Source organism: Antrostomus carolinensis, unplaced genomic scaffold, assembly GCF_000700745.2.
Source record: "Antrostomus carolinensis isolate BGI_N321 unplaced genomic scaffold, ASM70074v2 scaffold2344, whole genome shotgun sequence".
Lineage (NCBI taxonomy): Eukaryota > Metazoa > Chordata > Aves > Caprimulgiformes > Caprimulgidae > Antrostomus > Antrostomus carolinensis.
Window position 1 is genome coordinate 1 of NW_010309903.1, and position 27464 is coordinate 27464.

Consider the following 27464-nt stretch of genomic DNA (forward strand, 5'->3'; position numbering starts at 1 on the left):
CTCACAAGGTGGCCCTTCCCCCACTGCCAAACCCCACCTGCCCACTCACCCCCCACCCCAACACAGTAGTGAAGTTGGATGTGTCAGAATCAAAACATAATGAATAAACTGCAAGGAAAAAGGTAAGAAGAGAAAAATCTGCTGGTTAAGTCATACATAGAGCAAAGATGCTTTCTTGCTTTCTGTTATCAACAGTGGGCAATAATGCCCTTTGTTTTAAGGAAGGTCAATTCCCAGACAAATGACAATACTACCCATTTGTGTGTTAATATGAAATGATACCAAGAAGAAACCGGCCACAACTGTTGTCTAGCAGGTGATAAAAATGATAATATAAACACTAAGGTCAGATTCTTCTTCTTTCTTGGATGCCTACAGCTGTGGACAACAGTGTGGTCACAGCTTCTGAAAAGTACTTTTCTGATGTGTGTGATAGTTCTCATCATAGATGTTCAATACATTTATTTTGAAATTTGTCCAATCTTGAGTATTTATTCTAATCTAATTTTAAACTTTCCTTCCAGTTCTAAGAAATGGCATGTGGCAAAACATTATGTGGAAAGAGGTAAATAAAATTGGTGATGGGAGGGAATGGAAGAAGGTGTTCAAAGAACTACTTTTGCTGGAATAAATTTGAAGGTCTAAAGTTAATGCACACTATGTGAGAATTCCCTGTGACTTGGGGTGGGAGGGATCCTTTCTGTTGCAATAGTGAAAATAGCCCCAAGAGAGGCAGTTGAGAACCCATCTTTAAATGCAAGTACTATGTTTCTGTCAAATGGTAGTGAACTGTTGTAAGTGTTCTTGCTTGGATGGTTACTGTGCTCCAGGGTGTAAACAGTATTTTGTTTTCAGTCCATATCTAGAAGAGTAACTTTCACTGCATTTCTGTACCTCCCCTGAAAGTCAAACAGAGACTTACTTTGGTACCTATGCTAAAAAGTTCTTGGGTTTTGAGGCTAATTAGTAAGCTATTTGCTCAAGTAAGGAACTCGAGTCCTGCTGCTATCTCTGGCATTTGGGACTCATGTTCTGTGAAGCCCTTTGCCAGGACCTGGTGAGCTTTATTTCTAGAACTTGCTAGAATCCCTCAGGATGTATTGATCTAGTCATGACTTTTAATGCCTTTTTAAGGACAAAATTAGCCCTTTTAACTAATGAATGAGGAAAAAGTACACCCTCCTAAAACCTCTGGGAAATGAGACTTGCCTCAAAAGGCCTAAAAGCAATCCTGCTGAAGTGTTAGGCTATAAAAAAAACTAAACATTGCCAGGGATTCTCATGGCTAGTGCTGATGCCTGTTTGTGCTGTTCCATGTCCTATTTGTAGCGAAGACACTGAAGTAAAAGATATTTAAAACTGAACCAGGAATCTGGTTTTCTTATACCCTTAAGCACTTCTTGAATTGACCTGTATCTGCATCTGCATATTGTCCAGGCTTGCATTTACTGTTAGGGAATAACAGTTCTGTACTATCCACCTTGCTTTACTTTATAAGGCAGACTTCTGATCTTTTTTGTGCTGAAATTGGTAGGGAACTTGTTTTCAGTGGGATCAGAGTAAGACTAATGAATCTACCTGTTCAAACATGCCTGTTTCAATTTTTATTAATTAATATGTTAAAAATATTTCAAGGCTGTTTCAAACTCTCAGGAGTGCATTGGTGCTAAGCAGTCTGATAGTCATCAGGAAAGCAGGGCTTACTGTTTTTAGAGTGACACTTGGTCCTTCTTGGAATGAAAGTCCCATGCATGTGTGACTCCCATTAAAGGTGCCAGAAACTTAGGTCTTCATTATTCCAGAAATTAGGACTTTTCCCATCTAAAGTGACTATAGGGAGATGTCGGGGAAGAACTGGTTGATATTATCTATCTGTAGAGATCATACTCCTTGCCTAGTGACTAGTACAAGCAGTGCACCTAAAGAAGTCTAAGGGAAAAGGGTAGTGATGACTGGGTAGGTAAGTAATATGGAGAAGGAATAGGAGAAACTCTTGGTATTTGAGGAAGGTAAAATTTAAAGATAACTTTTTTTACTAACAAAAAACCTTTCTCTAGGTTAAATAAGACTAAAGGAAAAAAACCCTAAATTTGGATAATGACAGGATTATAGAAAATTTTTACTAAGTGTAAGCCATGAAGGTCACAGTTTCCAATTGAGTATGTCTATTTTTTTAATAGAGAATTGTTTACTTTGTATTCAGAGAAGGAAAGGCTTTGATACTTCCAAACTTGCAGTGAAAAGTACTGACTTTCAGAAACACTATCTCTAGCTGTTCTTTGCATGATGCTGTTCTTTTTACTGGGTGAAAGAAAATAACAAACTAACATTCTAGATAAGCAAACTGTTTGTTTTTCTTTTCCATGCTACTGTACTCCTGCCCCTGATTCAACAGGTAGCAGTAGGAGATATTGTGAAGGTCACCAATGGGCAACATCTTCCAGCAGACATGATCATTGTATCTTCCAGGTATCCTGAATGGGTGTGGAAATGATGTGTCTGATGAACTGAGGTGCAGAGGACTCTCAACTCTGTATTTGCTCTTAATAAAAACAGACATCAGATGGCAGTAATTCTTCTCCACATCTAAGTTTCAACAATGTCAAAATGATATTTTACTAGCCAATGATTCATGTGTTATTTTCTTAAGAAAGAAGACTTCAAGACTTCATAGTATTATGTATCTGTAATTCATGACATGTATCATGGAGTTTGTTGGAAGACTTAAGGTCTGTTACACAAGCTTCATGCAGTCAGTTGCTCTATGGCCTTCTGAGAATCCCTCCATTTAGTTCAGAAAGCTTAAGTTTTCTTCCAATTAATTCCACTGAGTTCCCAGCATTTTCCTACTCTTTAGGAAAGACTTCCCTTTTAAATGGTAATTTTAAATGGCTAGTGCAGCTAGCATCTAATAACTAGTATGTAAAATAAGCTTTTGGACTTCATTTGTTTACTCCTAGTCTTTGATACAGTGCATGTACAGCCCATTCCTAGCATGGCAGCAACAGTAAACTGTTGAGTCCTGCTCATTTTTCTTTGTGAAATATAGGGCAACTTCTTTACACTCTACTGGCAGCCAAAGCTTTGTTGCTAGTTCCTAAAAGCATTTGAGTGGTACTTGGCTGCTAATCTAGATCCTATATTATGTTGGACAACTTGAGGCCAAATCAAGACCACTGTCCACTTAGGTGTGATTTAAACAAGAGAAAACAATGCAGTTCCTGTTCTTGAACATGCTTTTTTTTTTTCTAATAGTCAAACCTTATGACATCTTGCTCTTCTCCATAATTTCCTTCTGTCTGCATGCTTTTCAACAGTGAATGCAGGTTACTCTGGTCTCCAGGTGACCTGGAGTTCTCTTAGATGACCTAACTTCTAAGGGAACTTGTGTTTCAAGCTACTGCATTTCCTGCTCTGTCCTTTTCTGTGCTATTCCTGTGAGATTTCATTTTTTTGAAAGCAGTATGTGGAAGCTCAGCCTTTTTGAACTGTCAGATGATCAAGGATAGTGGTATCTTAATTCCATTATATACAGTATTTTATTTTTTTGAAGCAAACCCTACATTTTAAATAAGCAGTTAAACCCCACATGTTAAATAAGCAGTTGTCAATCTTAATATGCAGTTAGGCTACACTTTGACATCAGTAACTTGCTGTTTCAGCATTGAGGAATATTTGTTCTATTTGAACTTATCCTCTAATGTATTATACTAAAAAACTCATTTATTTCTTAAATTGCATGGGTCAGCTTTTTGTTCTGCATTATCCCACTAACCTGCTGTCATTCATAATTACATAACTGGAGAATTTAACCCAAAGTATGCTGATTTGGGAGAAGCTTTGCTTGGAGTAAATAGCAATTTCTATGGCAGTTCTGCTTTACAATTGGTATTATTCCCATGGTTCTTTTAAATGACAACACTAAGTGTCCTCAGTTCACCAGAAAGCTTTGCATGCTATGAAGGGGTGGTGTCTCTTGCTTGTATGTGTTGATTTTCTGTGTCTGAGCTGACTATCAGAGGTGAACTAAACAGTTGTTTTTATCTTGAATCTTTTCTTTTCCCCCATAGAAGAAAGGTGACATCAGATGAATTTTACATAGAGGATAAATTTACATGAAGGAAAAAAGATTTTAAACCAAACACAACTTTGTATGGAAACACTTCCACATTTCTGTGGAAATGAGAGGAATTATATTGTAAGACGGCTCCCTCCTGAGTTAACCACTCCAGTTGTAGTAGATAAGGTGTTTGTGACAGAAGTAAAATTGGAATCAAGCTGGACTTAATTTATCGCTTTCTTAGGTTTGGATTCAGGTTGCTCATATAGGAGGAGACACAGAACAGAATCTGAACCCTTTTTTTTAAAAAAAAAAAAAAGAAAAATTATCTGAAGAGAAATCTAGCTTCTTACTGTGTTATGAATGTACTTCTGTTTCTTAACAATTTTTGTCCCAAGGAGCCTTTATTACTGACTCTCCTGATGATTAAGTACATTTGCTGTTCAAGCAACTGGTCACTTTTGAAAAGAAATAGCAACATCTCAAAGAGTGTGAGAAGTAATAAGCTGAAGAAGCTCATGTCTTGAGTCCAGATGGGAAACTGATACTCCTTAGCAGCCTGAGAAGACAGTTAGGGGGGGGGGAAGTTTTGGTGGTGCCATACAGAGGTTTTAAATCTTAAGGGACATATCAGGAAGAGATACGTGATGGAAGTACCCTTCCTTATCATAGGTGCTACCTAAGCAGAGCTTCTACATGTTAGGTGTAGATAAGAGCTTGACTAATGGATCTGTGAGGAAGAATTTCTTTCCCCTTCCCCTGTTGTGAAGGGCAAAAGCATCTCTGGAAGATGCAGATCACAGCTCTCAGTTTCAATCTTACTGTACCTTTTTCTGATTCTCAGAAAAAACCCCAAACTGATAAGCAGTGACTTCAGATGCCCCAAGACCTTCTGAAGTCCCTCAGCTAGGCCGTGACCTTTTGTGTGCGCAGTTCACAGATGGAGCTCAATAGCAGAGAGCACTACCCTCTTCATCCAAACACATCCCCTTTTTACATTATTTAATACTTAAATTATCTATAGCACATGCAATCTGAAGCAATTTTATGGATTGCAATGTGAAGTAGTCCGATTTGGGCATCTAAGCTTATCATGACTTGTTAAACTCTTATTAACCTTCTGATTTAGACTTGTCTTTCTTTATAATTTGTTGTATGAGGGTGTTCATATCCAAAGACATCTCTGTAAAATGTGTACTTTTCAGCTGGTTATTTCATGGTCATATATCACCAATATGGGTGTGTCTTCTGCAGTGTACTGAAGTGTATTGTGGACCATTTCAGTACAAAATTAGTATACAATAAGTACTGAGTTTTAATATTTAAAATCTTATGCCCCTTACAGTGAACCACAAGCCATGTGCTATATTGAAACAGCTAATCTTGATGGGGAGACGAATCTTAAAATACGACAGGTAAAAAACCCTGAATTTCATCTTTTTTTTTTCCTTTTAGGTATCTAATATTAGCTGCAAAGTAGAGTCTGGCTTGCATGACAGCAATACAATACAAGTACTTTTTTTTTAAAAAAAAAACAAACCCCCACATATCTCCCCAAGTGGCTTTAGCCTTTTTTTCAACAGATACAAACCCAAGCAATAATGCTTCATGTGCAAGTGTAAGGAACTAATCTGGAGGAAGCATTATAAGGCCACAAATGCAAATCAGACAGACTTGCAGACCTTGGCTGTGTATTGCTGAAGGTTCAGTAAGTGGAATTGAAGTGTTGTATTTAAAACAAAAACCACATACAAAAAAGCAGCTGTTCTGGTGATGAGCTGAACGTGCTGTTGCCACAAATACCAGTTTGTCTGCTGCTTCTGCCTCTCTGGAGTGCTCAGAAGGAACTTTCATATGTTCTAGTTAACTCGTTCTCTTTGTGGTGAGCAGTAGAATCTATTTCAATATTTCTAGTTTTGTTGAAGCAATACTGTTGATTATGGTGTTTAGAAATAGTTCAGAATCTTCACCCTCTTTCATTACAAAAAGTGAATTAGGATTAGGATTTTGAAATGCAGATTATTTGTTTTTAAAAAGCTGTACTTTTGCTGCTTGTTTATTACCTTTGTAGAAATGTGACTTACTGTCCTGGGTCAGCCCAATAGATCTGATCTTGAGTTCCAGTCAGGTTTTCTTTGCTTCAGGACACACTTAACATACAAAAATAACATTGTGGAGCCTTCTAAGCCTTGTTCTGGCTTGCAGCACTGCGGTCAGAATCTGGCAAAAGGAATGCTAAATGGATCACTCTTATCCAAGTGTTCATAGGTGTTCATAGATATGAAAGGCAATGGGGTGTTGTGTGTGTGCTCTGGGATGGAGTAGCAATGTGTTAGGGTACAGTTGCATGATCGGTTGATAACAGACCTTGAGTAGGATCAGAGGATGATGGCTGCAGTGACCCAAGAGAGACTACACTTAAGAATGGTTATATTTAGCAGCAGTGACATCAGTGGAGCTATATTTTGAGAGAAAAGCCTGTTTATACTACTTGTCTCCTACTTCATTCTGCCCACGTGCAACTTTGTGTATGAGACTTTCCTCTTGGTTACAGAGAGATCATGTAGGTAATACGGCTTTCTTATGTAGAGGGATTTAAACCAGTCCGGTATAACCATCATTGCATGTGTACATAATGAATCTTCCTTGCAGGAAAGAGTTAGTGAATACTCATTAAAAACAAAACACAAACAAACAAAAAAACCCCACCAACAAACCAGGCAGAAAATCTCCACACATTTAATTACTTTTGATATCTTAAATGTTGAAAGAAAGCACCTGGGTTGCCTTCTAATAACATCTGACAAGAATGTCCTTTGCATTGGTCTCTGTAGGGATTGTCTCAAACTGCTAGTCTCCAGTCAAGAGAGGAATTGATGAAGATATCTGGAAGGATAGAATGTGAAGGACCCAACCGTCATCTTTATGACTTCACTGGAAACTTGCGCTTAGATGGTCAAAGGTATTGACTTCACAAAAAAGCCATATATTTGTTTGGTTAGGAGAAATGTCCTGTGTGCTTTTAGTCTGCAACACTGAGCATAGGCATGTTTTTGCTGGGGAAGAGGAGGATAATAATTAAAAGCTGTCAATCAGAGCATCTACCAGTATAAGATGACATAGGTCTGTCTTCCTATGGAGTCTTCTGCTTGTTATGGAAGAGTTGATTTCTTTGGAATCATAGGATTTTTTTTTTAGTCAAAAGTAACACCTAAACAGAAGGAAGAGTAGGGGAATAAACACTGGGGTTTTTAGGGCCTTCTTGTTACAGGAGATATGCAGAGGAAATGGGAAAGCTTTCCCTTTCAACCTGCACCAAGTTCAGATCAATAGAGAAAAGTAATCACAGAATCTGATGTCTTTATCAGTGTGACTTTTATCTGTTTCAACTCTCGGAAGAAAAGAACTTTAGTTTTAGTACTTGAATTTGTAGAACTTGGAAGGTCAGTAGGAACATACAGGTTTTATCTTGCTGTACCTGTTTTCCTGCATAAAATCTGCTTTCCTTGGGCAACTCATCTGAATAGTGACAGGTGCAAGAATAGACGGTTATTGCTTCCATCCCGCTTGAAAATCACGTGGGTAATACAGTTTTCCTAAAATGTTTGTTGAATGGTGTATGTGAGGTTATACTGTGCTTGGGATGGATGGTCTGTTTGCAAGTGTGAGGTTTCTGTCCTTGGTATGAGAGAACATATGAGCCAAGGTAAAATGCAGAGTAGGCTTGACTGACACATGAATTCTCAAGTTTTGAGTAATTAGAACAGCTCCCTTGTATCATCTTTGCCCTACCATGCTTGAGCAGACATTAGACTGACACGGGTTTCAGTGCTCTCTTGAGTTGTGTGGACAATGTAAGTTCATTATGTTACTTTCTTCCTTTTTTTGTTTGTTGTTTTGCGGGGATTTTTTGGGGTTTTTTTGAGGGAGGATTAAGGCTGAAAGGAGAATTACTTTTCTAAAGCGTTATCAAGAATTGAGAGATATACCTACTTCTTGCTTTGCAGCCCAGTTCCTGTTGGTCCAGACCAGATCTTGCTAAGAGGTGCACAACTGAGAAATACTCAATGGGTCTTGGGTATTGTTGTATATACAGGACATGATACAAAACTCATGCAGGTAAAGTTTTTAAGGAGATCTAGAGCATGTTCTGATAGAAGCTGGTCATCTTTCCTGTATTCTGCTTGTCTTTTGAACTTAAGTTTATGAAATATTTTGACTCATTGTAGCTGTTTAAGACCTGGAGGCTTTGAGGAATACAAGGATACTGTTGTACTTGAGTTTGCATGTGCACATGTTTAAACACTTGCTGAGGTATTTGTCTAAAACACTTCAATATGTAAGCAAAACTAGCTGTATTTTATCTTAATTTGTCTGATAGCTGGACAACGTGTAAAACTGAGGTTTAACAGCTGAGGAGGTGATAATGACCACCTATAACTTTAACACTTGGAGATAATTAGGTTAAGACTACAGTCTGTGTATTGCCTCAATGGCAGGGAGGGCCTGGAGACACCAGCAATGTGTATGTGTTGCTCACCTTTACTGACTGTCAGTGGCATGGACAGACAGGAGATGAGAGTACTAAGTCTGTAGAACTGCATGGTTCTCATACTCCATTCTCCTGTCAGTTTTGGAGTCACTAGGAGTATTGGCTTCTGCTACTACCTTGTTGAGCTTTGCATACAATATTGAGCTAAATAGGCTTGAAGTAGCAAGTTCTGTAATGGACTCTAAAAAGAGACTGAGTTTGTCTTTGCAGTTTCCTCTTGCATAAGCCATTGCCAGACTGTTTTTTCTCCTGCTGCTGTTCAGAATTCAACCAAAGCACCTCTGAAGAGATCAAATGTGGAGAAAGTGACTAACGTGCAGATCCTAGTTTTGTTCTGTATTCTCCTGGTGATGGCCCTTGTGAGTTCTGTAGGTGCCTTATTATGGAACAGAACACACGGTGAAGTCGTCTGGTACCTTGGCTCCAATGGTGAGTACGCAGGCAATGTGCTAGGGATGCATCGGGCTGTAGGGCCAGCCAGGCTCTTATGTTTGTTAAGTGAATACATAAAATAAGAAACAAAGAAAGGAACACAAGAAACAAAGCCTGTCTCTAACTTTTGATGGCCCAATACTTTTTTTTTTTTACAATGGTCTGGCATAATTTCATTTGCCAGTGAGGCTTCTGTTAATAAAACCTTCTAAAGGTTAGGTAAATATCACTGGGCTACCACTCAGGGAGTAAGGAAGAAACTCATAACACAAGTTGTTCTTGGGTATTTGGTGTTCAAGTTTTTTCAGCTCTGGATATGCTGTGCACAAACTTGTTTTCAGAACAGGTCATGCAGTGCAGCCTTGGCCTGACTACTTGACTGCAGAATAGCAGGTATCATTCTGATGGTACTGACTTCAACTTTGTGGTTATGTACAGAAGAAAAGGATTTCTTCAGCTGTTTTTCAGTCAGAAATGCTGATCTGCTGTCATTGTAGAGAAAACTGTTAAATGCTAAATGTTACAATTTTGTATTTATTGGATAATATTTCATTTTTTTGACTACTGACTTCTGTTATTTTGTAATGAGAAAACTGATCTTAGCATGCTTATTAAAGGGTTTTATTTGATTTCATTCATGCTCCTTGATTTTACTAATTCAGTTATCAATGATGGGCCTTATGCAAACACTTAAAGATGAGCTAAATTGCTCCCCCAGACTTCTGACTTGAGATGATTGCATTAGCTAGCTATAAAATGTGCTGTTACAAACACAGTGATGCAGATCTGAAAACAATTCTAATAATCTGCAAATGGCTTTTCTGCTGGTGATTGCAAAACAGATGGCAAAGGGTATGTTCTGCAGTTTGAGAACTGCAATTGTGATAGTAATGGGGAAAAAAATGCATATAGGAAGAGCACGAAAGTGCCTCATATCTGACTCTGGTTTTTGGTAGTTGTATTGTCTTCTAGTAACTGTATCAGCAACTTTCAAAGTTTCTTCCCCACCCTCCCCCTGCTTCTTAATGAAGCAGTTTAAATTTGTGCCTTCCAGTGATGGAAGTAATATTAAAAAGATGAATGGAATAAGCTCTTGAACTTGTGCTAATATAAAACACAACCTGTCAGTTTGAAGATAACACAGCAGCCTGTGTAGATGCTTTTTTGTAAATTGAATGCACAATTTCTATCACTCTGCCACACATGGGAAAGGCACTTTTTCAGGCTCGGCAGGTAGGTGTTAAATTTTAGTTAAATGTCTTGATTTCTATAAAGATTGTATTGTAAAAAGCCTTTCCCTATCAAATGTGCTTCTACTCTTTCTGTAAATGAATCAAAGACGCTGGAATTAATGTGTACTTGCACCTGGAGGTGCCTGAGTCCAAACTTCAAGTCTTGCTCTGATCTTCATTAGGTTTCAGCAGCTTTCTCTGGCTTCTGTTTCCTACTAGTTTGTTCTCTTGCCTTCCTATCAACTTTTCTAACACTGAAAACCCTTCAGCGTGGGCTTGTGACCCTGTTGTGCTGAGTGCTCTGCATCCTGACTGAAGTGCCTCCCTAAGCTTCAAGGAGAGTGAAGAACAGAACACCACTGAGACTTTGGATGTTCATCATGGTGGGCAGCACCATGAACAGGAGCCTTTATCCTGTGTCTCCACTGAGCCTTATCCATTCCTGCCTGCTGTCTGTAAATGCTTCCCCTTCCCTTCAAGACCATTCGTGCTAGCAGATTTATTTGGGCAACTTGCCCAATGTTGTCACCATTAATAATAGCTCTTATAGAATCATAGAACGGTTTGGGTTGGAAGGGACCTTTACAGGTCATCTAGTCCATCCCCCCTGCAGTGAGCAGAAACATCTTCAGCTAAATCAGGTTGCTCAGAGCCTCATTCAGCCTGACGTCCTACTCTTCTGATGCCCACCTCTTTGGCCTAAGCAGGATGCTTTCAGTCATTTACTAGGTGTCTGTTTAATAGTCAACTTTTCTTAGATTACTTTCTTAGTGTAACAAATTTTAGTCTATTTTGGGGGGTTTTTAACTCCACTGAGAAAAGCAGGTACTTTCTGAAAGGTAAGCTTATATTACTAGTGATATTGGTGGCTCTCAGTTGGGGCAGATGACATATCAGATAAATCTCTAAATTTGGGTTATAACGTAGAATATCGTGCTTCTCACCATCTGTTTAGCAAAAATTCAGAAAGTGTTCTCTTCTCTAATATATAGCCTCACCAGTCTTGCCCTTCACCTGACATAATATGCTGAGCATCCAGGCATATGTTCTGTGAGTGTTTTATATATGTACTGTTGAAATTAATATGAAGGCCCTTATGCAAGGCCTCAACACACTTGCTGATTATTTTAACACTACGAAATCTGATCTTCAGCTGTAGAAAGATAACTGCCCCTATACTGTACCACTCAGACTTCTGCCTTCTGTCTGTTGATGTCTTATGTCTTGTGGTCCACAGAAATGCTGTCTGTCAACTTTGGATACAATCTGCTGACATTTATAATCTTGTACAACAACCTTATTCCTATCAGTCTTCTGGTGACATTGGAAGTTGTCAAGTTTACTCAGGCTCTTTTTATAAATTGGGTAAGTCACAAGAATAAATTTATTAACATCAGTTTTGGAAAGTGACATTAAAAAAAAAAACAAAAAACAACAAGCCCACAACAGAAAAAAATCCACCCTGAAATCTTTACCGGATTTTCTGATGACTTTTACAATGCAATTTCTGGGAAAGGCAGGGAGAAGTTAAGAGGATTTATTCTGTATGAGTTCTGTGTTCCACAGGAAATTAAAATATGTTGTAATAAGATCCCCTGTGCAAATGATTGCTCTTGTGTATCTTAGGCTTTAAGGGTGAGAGGGAAGGCTCAGCTCTTTTGGTTGAAGGAGGTCTCTCAGCTGACTCATGTTCAGTAAATACCTTTTGAAAACTCAGTACCTTATAGCTTCTCTCAGCTACAGCAGAGGGAAAAACTAGACTTGTTTGGGAGTGTGGGGTTTTTTGGTTGGTGGGCCTTTGGGGTTTTTTTTTGTGGTGTGTATTTTTTTTTTTTTAAATCCTGAGGTTGACCTTAAGGTCACCTCTGGTATGAATTGTATTATTTCTGTAAGGAGATGAGTTGGTGGTGCCGCATGCAACAAATCAGTGATCCCTTTGTTCAGGCAAGCTTTGACTTCAAAGTGTGTTTCTCTTCAGTTGGACCAAAAATACTGTAGTGATGTCTCTGTCTCTTAAGCTGAAGGAAACAAAAGGAATACTCTCTTAGTATGCATTAGTCCTTGGACTTTCAATAAGGTTGTAGTGGTTCCTCTGAAATAGTAAATAAGGTCTAACATGTCTGTTCTATGAGCTGCTTATAATGTATTGGAGATGCTGAGAAATTGCTTTGGTTCATGTAGCAGCTGTTTTGCTTACCCTCCCAATTAAATGTAGTAATACCAGTTGATTTCAGTCATTTAAATTGTCTCTTCAGTGATGGATGTGCCTAGAGTAAATTACATTGTTGTAACTGAAGACCTATGATTAGCATGGCTAATGTCTGTTAGAACTTCTTCCTACCGTACTAAATTCTTAAACTAGAGATGCAGTGAAGAAAATGGTAATTACCTATAATTTAATTTGGCTTTTCTCATGTACATGTAGTATGGAGGTATTCTTTGGAAGGGGGGCACCCCTATTCAGCCTGTGATACTGTTTGTCTCTCAGGCCTTCAGAACCTCTGCCAACAGAGTGAAGTTAATCAAGCCAAATTGGAACTGACTGAAAGAAGACTGGAGACTTCACTGTTTAATTTGCATAGCATAGGTCTAATTTTGCTCTCATTTCAGGACATAGATATGTATTATCCTGAAACAGATACACCTGCAATGGCCAGAACATCAAACCTTAATGAGGAACTTGGGCAGGTAAGACAACATTTTCTTAAGTGTCATGTTTGTGATACATTCTGGGAAGATAAAGTATGAGAGCATGCTGTACAGATCTGCTTTATTCTTTTGCTCCATGGCTCGGGTTAATGGGACATCTTTCATTAGTCCAAGTCTTGCAAGTAAATAATGAGGTATTGCAGGGTTAAATTTGAGGTCATATAGGCAGATTTAAGCCTTGGAATGAAATCTTTCTAATATTCTAAACTGACTTTTTCCTCAAGGGTATTAAAGAGATGCTCTGTGGTTGTGACTGTGTACACCAGAACAGAATGTAGTGTACACAACTTGGCTGAAAAGCAGGCCAACAGCCTCAGCCTGTGTTCTTAGTTCTTCATGTTTCTGACCACCTCACAGGAAATGCAAGTCAAAAAAATGCAGTTCTATTCTGAATTTAGATTATGTTCCTTCAAGCATTTCCATTTTCTTTTCAGTTAAAGATAACTGTATGTTAACTTGTAGTTGTTGTAAGAGATTTTTTTAATATGAATTCTGCAAATTAGATTTTTTCAAACTGGAAGGGCTTCCCAAAACAAGGTTACTGAAAAACACAACTTTGCCATTGGAATTTTGTAGTACCACTGAGAAATCATAGTTTTTTTTCCCTTGACCACCAAAGCCATAGGTATATAACTGAACCACATTAATTTCATAATTTGTATTAATTTAGTGTTGGAAACAATGTTTATGTATGTAAAATACATAATTGTGTTCTGCTTGACAGGGTGATAGTTAATATTCTCTCTGCTTGATCTAGTAGGCATATTCCTTAGGACTATTTAAAATTTGATTTGTATTTAAATTACTTTGCTGTGAAGTTACCAACCTCTAAATTATGTTAGTGTTTTTGTCTGAAGTAAACTGTTATATGGTATAATGTATGTTGTTGGTCCATATATTGTTTTCAGAAATGGCTTACTAGTGATTCTATGTAACTAGACTGAACTTTTGGATTCACAAATTGTATTACTTGTTCATGGGTGCATTTTAAAATTGTTATATTCTGGAATTATTAATGACTTGAAGTCCCGTAGGTGTTTAGGTACCCCCTTTGGAAATGGAGCCTGAGCAAGTTAATAGTCAATGCTGTATTCAGAAGCAGCGTAGTGTCCAGCTAAAGGATCACTTAACCAGTAGTGTAGTGTCCAGCTAAAGGATCACTTAACCAGTAGTGTAGCGTACTGACTTGAACTGAATTGCAAATACTGAGAAAAAGCTTTTTGTAACTCTAGGCAAAATATTCTGATCTTCAAATTGGTGAATTTCTATGTTAGCACCATCTCTTCCTACCTCTTGGTGACTTAAAAATCTTACCTGGTGCAGAGGTAAAACTGTGGGATCTAGCTTGCAATTAGTTTTGGTTTGTTGTGACCTACTGAAGGTAGGAGTCGTGTCTGCTAATGGTCCAAGAAGTTGTGTTGCTGTGTTGGGTTTATCTCCAAGTTCTGGTTGAAAGTCACTGGTTTCCATTATTAGCTTGTGCAGTGCTGACTGTGGCTGTGTCTTGCACTTCAGGACTGCTTATGACTGGATACCAGAAAAAGCATCTTATGTTTACCTGGAGAATACCACTTGGACTTTAGAATATTTCTTGCATAGTATTATTTAAGGAGAGGGGGAAGAAAAAAACCCAGACAAATTCCTGGTGATCTCTGGAACACAAAACTTATTCAGTGTGTTAAATTGTAATGATACTTAAACAATCTTTAGTGTCTTTGTTTTACAATTTCCAGTCTTGCTGTTTGACGTTAGTACAGTTGAAAGATATGAGTGTTGAACTAGCACAAGCAAGTACATCAGTATTGACCACACTGGAGCTTTTGTAGTTGATAGCTTCTGTTTGGACCTTGCTGCATTTAGAAATAAAGAAGAAATTATGCCATTAGATAACTTTACTGATTATTTTCTTGTAGCTTTAGTAAGACAAACCAAGATGTAATCAATCTGGGCTCTGCGGTTCAAGAAAGACAGGGATCTTCTAGAGAGAGTCCAGTGGAGGGCCACAGATGATGAGGGGCCTAGAGAATCTCCCGTATGAGGAGAAGCTGAGAGAGCTGGTACTCTTCAGCCTGGAGAAGAGAAGACTGAGAGGGGATCTTAAAAATGTCCATAAATATCTGAAGTGTGGGTGCCAAATGGATGGGGCTGGGCTCTTTTCAGTCATAGCCAGTGACAGGACAAGAGGCAATGGGCAAAAACTGGAACACCGAAAGTTCCAGACAAACTTAAGGAAAAACTTCTTTACTGTGAGGGTGACGGAGCACTGGAACAGGCTGCCCAGAGAGGTTGTGGAGTCTCCATGTCTGGAGATGTTCAAAACCCACCTGGACGCTTTCCTGTGTAACTTGCTGTAGGGAACCTGCTTTGACAGGGGGGTTGGACTAGATGATCTCCAAGTCCTTTCCAACCCCCACCATTCTGTGATTATGTGATAAGCCTGCATTGGCCAGTACTGTGACATGTGAGCCATTAGTCTCCCACAGTTTTCCTGATACTTAACCTGTTTTCCACTTTGAGTTTTGTTACTTTGCAAGCTGAAAATTAGACCTTTTTTATTTTCCAGGTAAAATACCTGTTTTCTGATAAAACAGGTACTCTAACGTGCAATATAATGAACTTCAAGAAATGTAGTATTGCTGGAGTGACATATGGGTAGGTATGACTTTTTTAGAAGCTCTGTAGCTTAATATGTGCTTATTAATGGTTCATACTTCTGTATCAGAACAGGATTAGAACATTCTGTTCTTCAATTCGTATTTTAGTATATTTTGTGGTCTCAGTTAATAGTTTTCATCTTTATGTCCTGCAACACAATTTATGAAATGGAGACCTGGGAAGTACTTCACATGAAGTAAAGAGAAGTAATTACTTGCTTCCTAACTTACCTGATTGTAAGTTAAACTAAACCAGAAGTGCTAAATAACCTCTGGCCTTCCCAGAGGGAAGAAGATGCAGTCCAAGGGTAGCAGTTGTCAGTCATGTTTCTGTGACTTCTTCAGATGAAACAGGATTTGATTACCACCATGTAGTTGTAATTTTAGTTGTATAGTTAAATATTCCCTGCATGTGAGGGATACCCTCTTACTGTTTTTTTTCTGTTTCTGTCAAGAGGATCCCTTTGAGTCATGCCAGTATTTCATAGCTCTTGGCCTTTTGAGTCTTGAATACTAAATCTTCGTCTCTGCTTAGTCTGAATTGGGTAGTCTTAAAATCTCTGTGCAAGTTAACCTTTGAGGTTCATGGTAGCTAAATTAGATACCTCAAAGGGCAGAAAACTTGGTTCAAATGTATGAACAGCTGAACCTGTGGTTCCAGCATATATTTGTGTGTGATGACTCATTGATCTTAATCTTCTACTTATTTTTGGTTTGCACAGTGGAATATGTTGTTTTTTCATTTTTCTACTCCTCAGTCACTTTCCCGAGCTGGAAAGAGAACGTTCATCAGAAGACTTCAGGTAAATGTATTCAAAGATGTTTGTGTTCTGTATAGTAGAATGGGGACAACCTATATAAAGACTGCTTTCCAATTTGTGACTGGAAGAAGCCCAAGGAAGCAGTGTGTTAGAGTAAAATGCTCTTCTAGCAGGAGCCTAATGCAGAGCTGGTGGGTGGTAATGGATCTTCTCTTCTGCATAGAGAGATGGTGGCTGTAGGGAAGTGAGGGATAGGCAGTGGCTGGGGTGGCTTGGATGCATGCTAATGCAGTGCTTATTTATAATTGCAGACAACCAAGTCACCAGTTAAGAGTAACCTTGTTTACAGTAATCTTACCTCTAGCTAGAGACTGAATGTTACTCTTTGCAATCACTAAGTTCAAACCTGACAAGGAGAAGAGAAGCAACTTCTTTATTAAAATGCTGTGTTTTAATAATTAAGCTGGGAAAGAGCTTAGCAGCTCTTGGCAGCATCTCATGTCAAGAGAACCACTCCTCTTTCTTCAGAGATTTAATGAATAGAAGTGATGGGTCTGTCCCATTCTACAGAAAGGAGTGAAAACCTACAATTATGCAGGTGTCACTGTAGCATGTTCAGATTAACAGGAAGCAGGGAAGAGCCAGAGAGGATTGATGTGGCTTTGGCAAATATAGGTAAGAAGTGAGTCTCCACTCAAGAAACAGGTAGACACTGAATGCTGTTAGACACTTTCCGATGAACTAAGTTAGTCTTCTCTAGTGGTCAGTCTCATTTTTATGATCATGTTTTAGGAAGGTGATAGGATGATATGTTGCTATTTCGTCTGAGATGCTATTTCTATGAATGCCTCTTTCTTCCAATGTGTTGCCATTTTCTTCATTGCCATCCTTTCTTTCCTTGTACGCTTCTCTTCTAGTCAGTTCTGTGGAGGAGTTTTTCAGGTACTAATTCAGAGTACTCAGGTTTAAAATCCTCCAGGGATTAACCTGAAGCAAAACTTGCTGACTTGAAAGGAAGCTTGGGGATGTTGATCTTTGACCTATCTTAAAAGCAGGTCACCTTGAAATTAGTGTATTTCAAGTACACTTAAAAGCTGTTTATGCTACATCTGTCCTAGGAAGTATGTTGACACTTGAATCTCCTCAAATATACTTTCAAGCATAACCATCTTGGATGTCTTGTTGCTGATTTTCAGCACATTGTGCATTACTCATATGATCTTTTCACAATACTTTCAAGGACAGTGGAATCGTACTTTGTTTTTTCTTTACTTTCCAACGAAATAGATGAAGTAGTAAGATTGGAAATGTTTCCACTGTTATGTTTGAATATGCTTGTCTTGCTCCTGCAGCCAGCTACCTCCTTCCACCAGTGAATCGTGTGAATTCGATGACCCAAGATTGCTGCAAAACATTGAAAATGACCATGTAAGTATACTCCTTGAATATCATGTCCCTTAAATGCCCTATTCTAGGCCTCTCTGGCATTGAACGCTGAACAAATCTACTTGTGTGATCAAGTCTGCTCTATGGGTATGTCATGCAAGCACAGAGTGGGGAAAAAGGAAACAAAATAGCTCCTGCAACCCCTTTCTGCCCTCTTCTCTTACTACTAAATTAAAGAAACAGTGACATTGATTTGGGTACCAGCTAGCTATAAACCAGCTTCATATATGTGAGTGTGTGTGTGGAAGACAGTGTCTTGTAGCAGATGATAGTAGAAATTGTAATTCTTTGAAAGAAAAACTACTTGGAGTGTTCAAATATCCATATTGCTAAAATACCTTTTTTAAAAGTAATCCAAAGCATTGCAAGGTGGTTCTGTTGAGACCTGCTTTAAATACTGCAAATGTTGGGAATCCCAGTTGTGTAAAGGATGCAAGAGATAGGACTTAATTGCAAGCTTAAGCTTAGCCTGACACTTAGTCATTAGTAATATTAGCCTAACTGTTTGTGTCCTAAAGGAACCTAGTCCTTAGGAGTTTGTCAGTTCATTGCCTGGTCAGAAACCAGGCAGCTATGAAGTGTCTGACTGGACACCAGAGAATTTAAGTCACTTGCAAAAAAACATGACCCTTCTGTTCTGCAGAAGCTGTCTCACCGTAGGGGATCTGGGCATTGACAAGTGCCAACTCAAATGACACACTCTTTTAGCTGATTGCTCTCCTTAGACAGTATAACTTCTGTAACTGGGCTGCTTAAGTTTAGTATGAGCATCTAAAATATAGTTACAGTATACTGTTTGCATGTAGCAAAGCTTTGTTTTCTGTTTTGCTTTACAGTACTTAAGAAGTTGAAATGCAGCAAGATGTGAATAGCTGAAGGAATATTTAATTACTTTGTATGCCACTACATATTCCTCAGGGTAATAGAGCCTGAAGATGGCTCCTGTGCTCTAACCTTCAGGATGGTGGCCTTGCCAGGACAGTGTACTGGTTTCCTGCGTGGCTTTCGTAATCATCTGCACGGGAACATCACTTGCAGCCATGATTTGGGTTGCCTCCTCCTGTTCTGTTGTGTTCTGTTTGTTTATATATGCCTACAGTTACATTTTATGGCAGTTGCTGATTCCAGGTACACATTCTGAATGGCAGGATACTGGTTTAGGTGCAGGCTACAGATAAAGTGCTTTTGAGTTCTTCCTCACTGGTTGTTGCTTTAGGCACCTATACAGAAAAGTACTTTGGTGCATTTTAATAGGCTCAGCAGAAGGAACGTGTATCCCGTGGGCTGAGAGATGGAATTTCTTATCTAGCCTTGAGGTGACTCCTTAACTTTGGGCTATCTCTAATTCTTTGATCTTCTCTGGATAGAGCATCTACTTTGGGAGATAAAAGGAATATTTGTTGTTGTAGTAGGCAAATAAAGAATTTTGGTAGCTTCCTTATGTGTCACTTAGTCTAGCAGCTCAGATAGAAGTTGTTGTTCTTTACATGCTGAATCCTTATGCACCAAGTTTCCTTTTGGCTGGCAACTTGAACAGATAAATACTGTTGTTATTGCACAACTGACTGGGCTGAGCACACTGTGTGACCTCAGCCCTCAGATAATCAGTGGGGAAACTTCTGGTTGCGAAGACTTAGGTATATCTTGTGTTAGGCCAAAGATATCTTTTGGAGCCTGACTGTACTGGAGGAATGGATGCCACCCACTGACAAGTGGTGATTTAGCACAAGACACAAGAATGCAAGGACTACATGTAACAGTTTGCTTAGGAAGTTCAGATCCATTTGTCAAACTGCGTCAGGGAGATGAGGGCTGGATTACAGGATTGTGGGAAAGAGATGCATGTTTCTAGCCTGTTAGCTTTTGCATCAGGTCAGATGTTAAGGTGCATAAACTGCTTCCTTCTACCTAAAACTGCTTAGTGTCTTATTTTTCATAGCTAGTAGATAGCTGCAAATGCCAGATATCTGACAATGTACTCATTTAGTGAACTGAGGTGATAAAACTGAAGTGTTCTAGCACAAGCTGCCTTGTGGGGTCAGCGGGGCAATGAATTACCTTTAAACATTTGCCATTTTTCAGCTCAAGTTGTCAATGTGCTGTCTCTCACAAACACTCAATAAGTGCTCATTGCTCTGGTCTTGAAGATTTTATTTTTTCAATCCAGTCCCAAGTGTTAGTTTAGAGCTGTCTCAGTGCCAAGTAATTTTCTTTCCAGGTTGAAAATAAAAAATAATGTACTTGTCCTCATGAGAGTCTTCCATCTGCTAGGAAGATTTCTAGCATCCTGCATTGCCTCTAAATTTCATAGTTCTTCGGGGCCACTGGTGTGTAAGGACTGACTGATGGCCAAGTCCACTCTGAGTAACAGTCAAAGAATTATTGCCCTGCAGGAAGTGTTCCAAGGAAAAATAACTTGTCTTGAAAACATGTGGAGGTTTCTCTTGACTCTCTGGGATTTTCATATGGAAGAAAGTATCTAGGTTTGTCTGCCTGTGCTTTTTTTTTGGTAACAGTTTCTCTTGGATGAACTGTGCAGCATTGCCATGAGTATGATGCTGGCTTGTTTCTATAGGGAAAACAGTATAAACTCTAATTAGGCAAGATCAGTTATTTCCAAAAATTTAAAAGAAAGTTTGAATATGCTAGATGTTCTTTATCTTGGTGCTTGCTGGTTGCACATGTGCTACGAATAAGCTCATTGTGGAGATGCAAGCCTGTTTGGTGTGGGGTTATTTTTTACGCTGATGATATAAGTGCAGGGAAGGAGATCAAGAAGTGAAAGAACTAATAAACTTGGATCTCATCCTAGACTTCTCTGTTATCTCCCTGGATTCTCTCTGAACTTGTTCTACTATTTCCAATCTGCATATAAACTCTCTTCTTTGGCCTGTAAATTACCACTTGGGCAAGAAGCAGCAAGCACTTTGTATAGCTGCAGATGCACGAATTAGTCAGTATATGTGATGGTTAGTTAAGCGGCTGACCATGCAGAACAGATAACTGTTGTGGTCATGTTGAGCTGTAACTTTAGCTTAATGAAAGTGCTCATTTAGGATCTCCAACATGTCTGCTTATTTTAATGAAGTGTGCAGGAACTGAGGCTTTTACCCCGTCAGGCTTTGTTGAAATGACTGCTCTTGTCAGCTGATTCTTAATTCCTTAGGAAAGAAGAACAAGAAAAGCATACCAGTACTGGAATGAAAAACTGTAATCTAAAATAGGGTAGGGGGAAAATACATTCAGGTAGTGAGAACCTCTGGGGGGCTTTAGTTCGGAAAGTAACTGTTGCCTGAAAACTGTCAAACCATACTGTTTTACAGCTGACATTGTTATAGCTTGGTGGGAAATGTTTTTCACTATTTTGCCGTTGCCCTTATTGTGTATGGGACCTTGGTGCTTCTCTTTTGCTCATGTACAAGGCAGTATCTTTAATTACAGGCCATATTTCAGTGGCTTTGGACAACATAAACTTGTATTTCACTATATTAGTTTCCAAATGCTGGCTAATGTGTTCTTTGAGTCTGTGCCTGAAATATCCTGATCCCCTCCAGCGTTACCAGCTTTACTGTTCTAGAGATGCCCAACATGGCTGGATCCTGACACTGTTCTACAGGTATTTTAATGAACAAAACAGTAGGAAGTTCACATCTTCTTAAGACATTGAGTCATAATTCTCCCTGGTAGTGAAGTAGATAAGTATTTTACTAGCTGTCCTTGGCAGAATGTGCCACGTTTATGCAAAGCAGTAAGCTCAAGTTGTTAGACTGTGCCTTATCCCATTTGCCATTTCTAGACCATATCCTCAAAGATTCATTGGTTCTGCTCATCTGGAAATATTGTGAATGGAGGCACTGATCTGATACTGCTACAGGTAAAAGGAGAGATGAATAAATCTCTTTAACTTTACATGCAACTTCCTTGTAATTTTTATCAGGCTGAACAGTTGGCTAGAGTAATGCTGTTTCTGTCTTCAGAGTGAGGTGGCCCAGATAAGGCCACGTGTGACAAATGTGTGGGTGTGCAGCTTGCTCCCCAAAAGATGGAGTTTTGACTCAATATTTTGTTTCCTCTGAATAAAGGAGAACACAAAGGGCTGAAAACTTGTGATACAGCTTCCTGACTAGTGGTCCATGCACTGCTCGATAATGGATAATGCTGTGACTCCTAGATAGGGGAACTTTGCTTTTAGTATAGGTAAGGCTTTGTAGACAACAATCCAGAAACTACTTTAGAACTATGAGACTGTCTCTCCATGTGCCTGTAGTTCTCAGCTTGTAGGGCCAGCCTGCAAAGTTAGTTTAGCCAATGGGATATATCGCTGCTGTAGGTGGTTGTACACTAGGTGTTCCATGGATCTTTGGAAAAGGCATAGAGAAAGAGAAGCAATAGCTTTCACCCAGAGCTGTTGGCACACAGGGAGAAAAAAATGGGAGGAAAAGGTGCTTAGAATTCTGAGAGCTACCTGTGGACAGATGAACAAGAGACTAAAATATGCAGACTTTGTCCTGCTACAGATAAATAGAGAAGGGAGGGTTGGGGGGGGAAGAAACAAAGCTGAGCTTGACAAATGCGCAGGCAAGGAATGTCTGAGACCATCAGTAAGAGTTTGAGTACTAAAATGGCAGACTTGCTTTAATAGAGGAAAATAAGTAATAAAGCAGAATCAGTTAACCTGGGGGACTTTAGTCTTATGCTGGAGTTAAGCTTGGTATAATATAAGGGATGTATTGCCACAGAACCTATTAATTCATTTTCTATTCATAACTCTGAAGTAGGAATTTTAATTCTCTATCCTGATTATTGCCAGTGCAATAAATACAGTGTCAATGCCAGAACAATATAGGAAGGAAACAAATGGCAGCTGTGTGGAGGAGTTGACATAAGATGAGCCTCTGTCTGGTGATCTCTTGCTGTAGAATTGGAAGATTGCCATGTAATCCATTGTGAGCTGTGAAAATACCAAGACAGCAACAAATTACATTGCTGGTTTGAAAGCAGAAATGTATTTACAGGAAGGATTAAAAACTTTGACATTACTGGAGACAGGTTCTTTCTAGCTGATAAAATGTATGCTATGAATGTGTAAGGGGCTAGATGATATACATGTATCATAGAATCATTTTGGTTGGAAAAGGCTTTTAAGATCATCAAGTTCAACTGTAAACCTCGCGCTGCCAAGTCCACCTCTAAACCACGTCCCTGAGCACCACATCTACATGTCTTTTAAATACCTCCAGGGATGGTGACTCCACCACTTCACTGGGCAGATTGTTCCGCTGCTTGACAACCCTTTTGGTGAATAAATTTTTCCTAATATCCAATCTAAACCTTGTCTGGTGCAACTTGAGGCTGTTTCCTCTTGTTCTATTGCTTGTTACGTGGGAGAAGAGACTGCCACCCACCTCGCTGCACCCTCCCTTTAGGTAGTTTTAGAGAGTGAGAAGGTCTCCCCTCAGCCTTCTGTTCTCCAGGCTAAACAACCCCAGTTTCCTCAGCCGCTCCTCATAAGACTTCATATAAAGGACATGAAAGATCTGTAGCAATGGATGCTGAAATTAGAATCTATCAAGCTGTGCATTTGAAGGTGGAGATACAACTTTCATTACTTTCACTGTAAATAACGGAGCAGCAGTAACCTCCTGACCAGTAATTTGCTGTGGACTTAACATTTTGCACACTACTCTCTGACTGTATTCCATCTGTTCGTTTTCTTTAACATAGCCTCTGTGCTCCAGCATGTCAAAAGCTACAACTGTTGTTATTTTGGTGGCATGTGACCGTACAATTCAGAAGTTTCAGTATGCAAAGATAAAGGTCCTGTGGGAAAGCTATTTCGAAAATATTCATGACAAGATACATGAAGTAAAACAAGAACATAAGTATTGGGTCTTCAGTCTTTTTATTGCACTTCTATCAGATATGCTTACTTTTTGTTTACACATGTTAACACAGCATTTGCCAGCTGACATTGTTTTGTGGCTTTCATAGTAATTTACTTCCTCCTAATTAAAGCTTGCTATTGCCAGTGCATCTTTGTTATGCAAGTATATAGACTGTGTGCTCCATTACAAAGAAAACAAACTCAAAATTTTTCCTGGTTCTTGGTCTTGTCCCTGAAACAGGGACCTGAGATAAAACGAAACTTTTGTTTTTATTTTTGTCACAGAGCTTGGTAAGAGAAACATTAATACATCTGAGAGCCAGTTGTGAATGCTGATAGTCTAATTGGGAGAAGTTGCATTTTAAGTGTCCCTCCAAGTGGGAAATGGAGGAGCCTTTAATGTCTTGGTAATTCTATGTGATTAAAGGGTTTTATAAAATAACTGTATGGTGCATTTCAGATAGTATTGCATATATTAGTAGAAAAATATATGTAATACAAGTCTTGCATTGGAGGATTTCTGGTGGCATGTAGCTCTCACTTGAAAAGGTTTAATTTCAACATTGTTTCACAACAAAAGGCTACATTCTGGTGTACACTAGCAGAATAAATTCTGTAGAAACTTCTTTTAATAAACCATTTAAAAAAACCCCCAAACAACTCGGATCCTATTTTACTAGAATCTTGTAGGATTCTTCTCCATCTGATCTTGGTTTTAATATTACAATGGTGGAGTTCTGGCCTGACCTTGTGCCTACAGCTCTTGTAATGCTGATGATTTTGTAGAGGTTCTGTTAAGACAGAGTATATATAAAATATGCTATGCTAATGAAACTTGGGAAATTAGATTATATTTTCATGTGCAAAAATTCTGTGAGAGCTTGCAAAGTCAACTAAAGCTTTCAGCAAATGCAGGCTTTCTGTAATGTGTCTCACTCGGTCACTGAGCAAACAGCTACTTTGACTTTGGTAAGATTTTTAACCAACTGTGGATGTTATGGGTATAGTAGAGTTGAAGGGGAACATGTGTTCGCTTCAACTGTTTCAGCCAAGCATCTTAAAAAAAAAAACCAAACAAACCTGTGAACTGTGGCAGAAGTTAGTATGGCAGGTCATGAGCTGGGCATCTGAGCTACCATTTCTGACTACTATGGGACTGAAAATGCTGTGTCAGAAGCAGGGGTGGAAAGGAGGGAAGGATGGGATGGGGACTGCATTTCAAAGTCGCTGTAGCTACAGTTGACAGAACTTGTTCATCAGAGGCCTGTGATTTAAGTGCCACAGTGTCTTCACTGAGTTTTAGACCTGGTGTCTCTTTAAGCACTTTGGGGTAGCTGGTGAATATGCAGGCTGTGAACAGTGTTTTCTCTTGTGTGTTCTCATGATGCTGAGTGTGTAGGGATCATTGATCAAATTTCTGCCTGACGTATTTCTGCCATGATGTATTCCCGTGGAAGAGCACATGATGTTACCTTTTACTGGCTAATCAGCTGCTGTCATTTCTGAATGTTGATCACTAAGGGTGCAGTTGTGATAACTTCAGTTCTGGTGTACTTACTGCCAATCTATTAAAAGCTGTTGTAGAAGCTACAAAAGTAGTGTTTCCTGATGCTTGATTATCATCACCATCTTGTGGTAGACATCTTTCGCCTACATGAAACTTGGGATGCTACAAAACTAATACTTTTATATTTGGGGGTGTGGGGGAACATTCTGGCTTCCCAGTTCTCTGCAACTTAAGTGAGGTGTTTATTATTAGCACTCTACTACTGACCCTTAACTGCTGTATTGATGTTCTGGGACCAAGACAACTACTATAAATAGAGAACGTGGCACTTTTTATTCTGTGGTACCTAAGAGGGGGTCTTAGGTTAGTGAACAGCTGCCTCTCAGTCTGTGTAATACTAAACCTGACTCTCCTGGTGTCCTGTCTAGCCCACAGCTGTGCACATACAGGAGTTCCTCACTCTGCTGGCTGTGTGTCATACTGTTGTTCCTGAGAGACAAGGAAATAAAATAATCTACCAGGCCTCCTCTCCAGGTTGGTGATTGCTCTTTTTTTGGGGGGGGAAGGAGTAAAGGGATATGAATGGATGAATGGGAATGAAAGTCCTGATATTTCTGAAAAGATCATTGATTTTTAAGACCAAGATGTTTTCCACAATGCTAGGAGTAGATCTGACATCTTCTGTCAACAGTGCACGCTGCTTTTGAACGCCTCATACAAAACTGCTGAGTCCATGATGTTTCTGTAGAGCTAGGCTAGGTTTAGGATCCCTTCTACTCTCATGAGACCTTCTACTCTGGCCTCTTTCTGCAGGGATGGAAAGCAAAAGTAAACCTTCAGTGACTTGTCTTTCCTACATAGAGCTGACCAATGGAAGTACTCATTTGTTTCTGCATGAACAACGTGCTCTGTTTGGCTTGACTGCAAACTATTTGTCTTGATCTAGTAGCTTCCCACGTCACTTTAGGCAGGTGCAAGGTGCTGATACAGGACATGATACAACAAATAGCAGAGTCTTGGCCACATTTGGGCCTGCCCTTCACCCATTTCTTTCTTCTTTCAGGCAGCACAGTGGTACTGAAAGAGGTAGGCAGGGCCAAAATGCAGAACAGTAGGGCCCTGTTCCCCATCAAATTTGTCTCAGTTTCTGAGGATGTTTCTAGAATTGCTGTAGTGATGTATTGAGTGTTAAAGCAGCAGCATTTCTATTTGTCTTAATAGGGTGTCTGAAGAGTCAGTGTGAACAGCCCATGTAAGGCAGCTCACAGTGTTGATAAACTGAGGAGACAAAGGGAGCTGTAGAGACATTAGGGTTGTTTGAGCTGGGCATTAAATTCAGTTGTATGGTGGTTGTGGTTAATGCCACTTGCTCCTTCATGAGGCTGTATGAAAATCTGCTAGAGGTAGAGGTGTTGGCTCTGGTTTAAACTGTTATTTGAGTTCTTAATGACACTGCTCAGTTCAGTCTCCAGAAGACAATGCTTTACTTATTTCTGTAGCACCTGAATTTAAGTGCCTTTACAGCAGGAAATTGATTAAGTGCACGTTGTAGGAATTTAGAGTAACACAGCTTTGATCTTGCTTTCAGAACAGATATTTCCCCTCTTTCCTGTAGAAAAGTTTAACTCCTCCACAACAATAGTTTAATGCTTCAGTAGTTACAGGATGTTTTATGCAGATTGAGTATGAAGTTTGCATAGTTGATCCTACATGGTCTTCATAGGACTAAAATGTGAATGTTCTTGTGGAAGTGTGTGCAGAGCTACTCTAGCAGCCCTACAGATGTGGGAGTACATGGGGAATGGGAACTTCAGTGTTTCAGCAATGTGGCATATTTAAGTGTGGGCTTTGCAGGCCTCTTCTATATATATCAGATTAAATTTAAGCTTTTCTTATATTGGCAGATGAAGGGGCATTAGTGAAAGGAGCAAAAAAACTGGGTTATGTCTTCACAGCACGGACTCCACATTCAGTCATAATCGATGCCGTAAGTAGTAGATGTGCGTGGCACAGGCTGCCAAGCTCATGCAGAGCGTAAATGTCTCCTGTGTGGTTCTTGTGAATTCCCCTTTAGAGGGCCTTCAGGATGCTCTATGAAAAAGGCTTTTGCAGACTAGGAAAAGTTGTCTTACTCTTTTATGTGCAAAGTCCTCTGCCCTTTTGTGTGGCATGTTGCAATGGGAAGTTGTAGCTTATATGGGAAATGACAGCAGTTGTGCCTGAAGAA

At 39.3% G+C, this 27464-nt stretch overlaps 1 protein-coding gene across 1 annotated transcript in view; it reads left to right on the forward strand.

The window, feature by feature from the left end:
* Positions 1–524: 524 nt before the first annotated feature.
* LOC104523582 (phospholipid-transporting ATPase IB) overlaps positions 525–27464 on the forward strand; it is a gene marked incomplete at both ends in the record, with an annotated part of 33809 nt that continues 6869 nt past the window's right edge. Inside the window, 13 exons of the mRNA XM_029084551.1 lie at positions 525–565; positions 2396–2469; positions 5406–5475; positions 6895–7022; positions 8068–8179; positions 8876–9041; positions 11514–11641; positions 12887–12964; positions 15549–15637; positions 16398–16442; positions 17753–17828; positions 25666–25771; positions 27142–27224. Coding sequence (XP_028940384.1) covers positions 525–565; positions 2396–2469; positions 5406–5475; positions 6895–7022; positions 8068–8179; positions 8876–9041; positions 11514–11641; positions 12887–12964; positions 15549–15637; positions 16398–16442; positions 17753–17828; positions 25666–25771; positions 27142–27224 — 1196 coding nt within the window. The remainder of the gene's footprint in view (positions 566–2395; positions 2470–5405; positions 5476–6894; positions 7023–8067; positions 8180–8875; positions 9042–11513; positions 11642–12886; positions 12965–15548; positions 15638–16397; positions 16443–17752; positions 17829–25665; positions 25772–27141; positions 27225–27464) is intronic.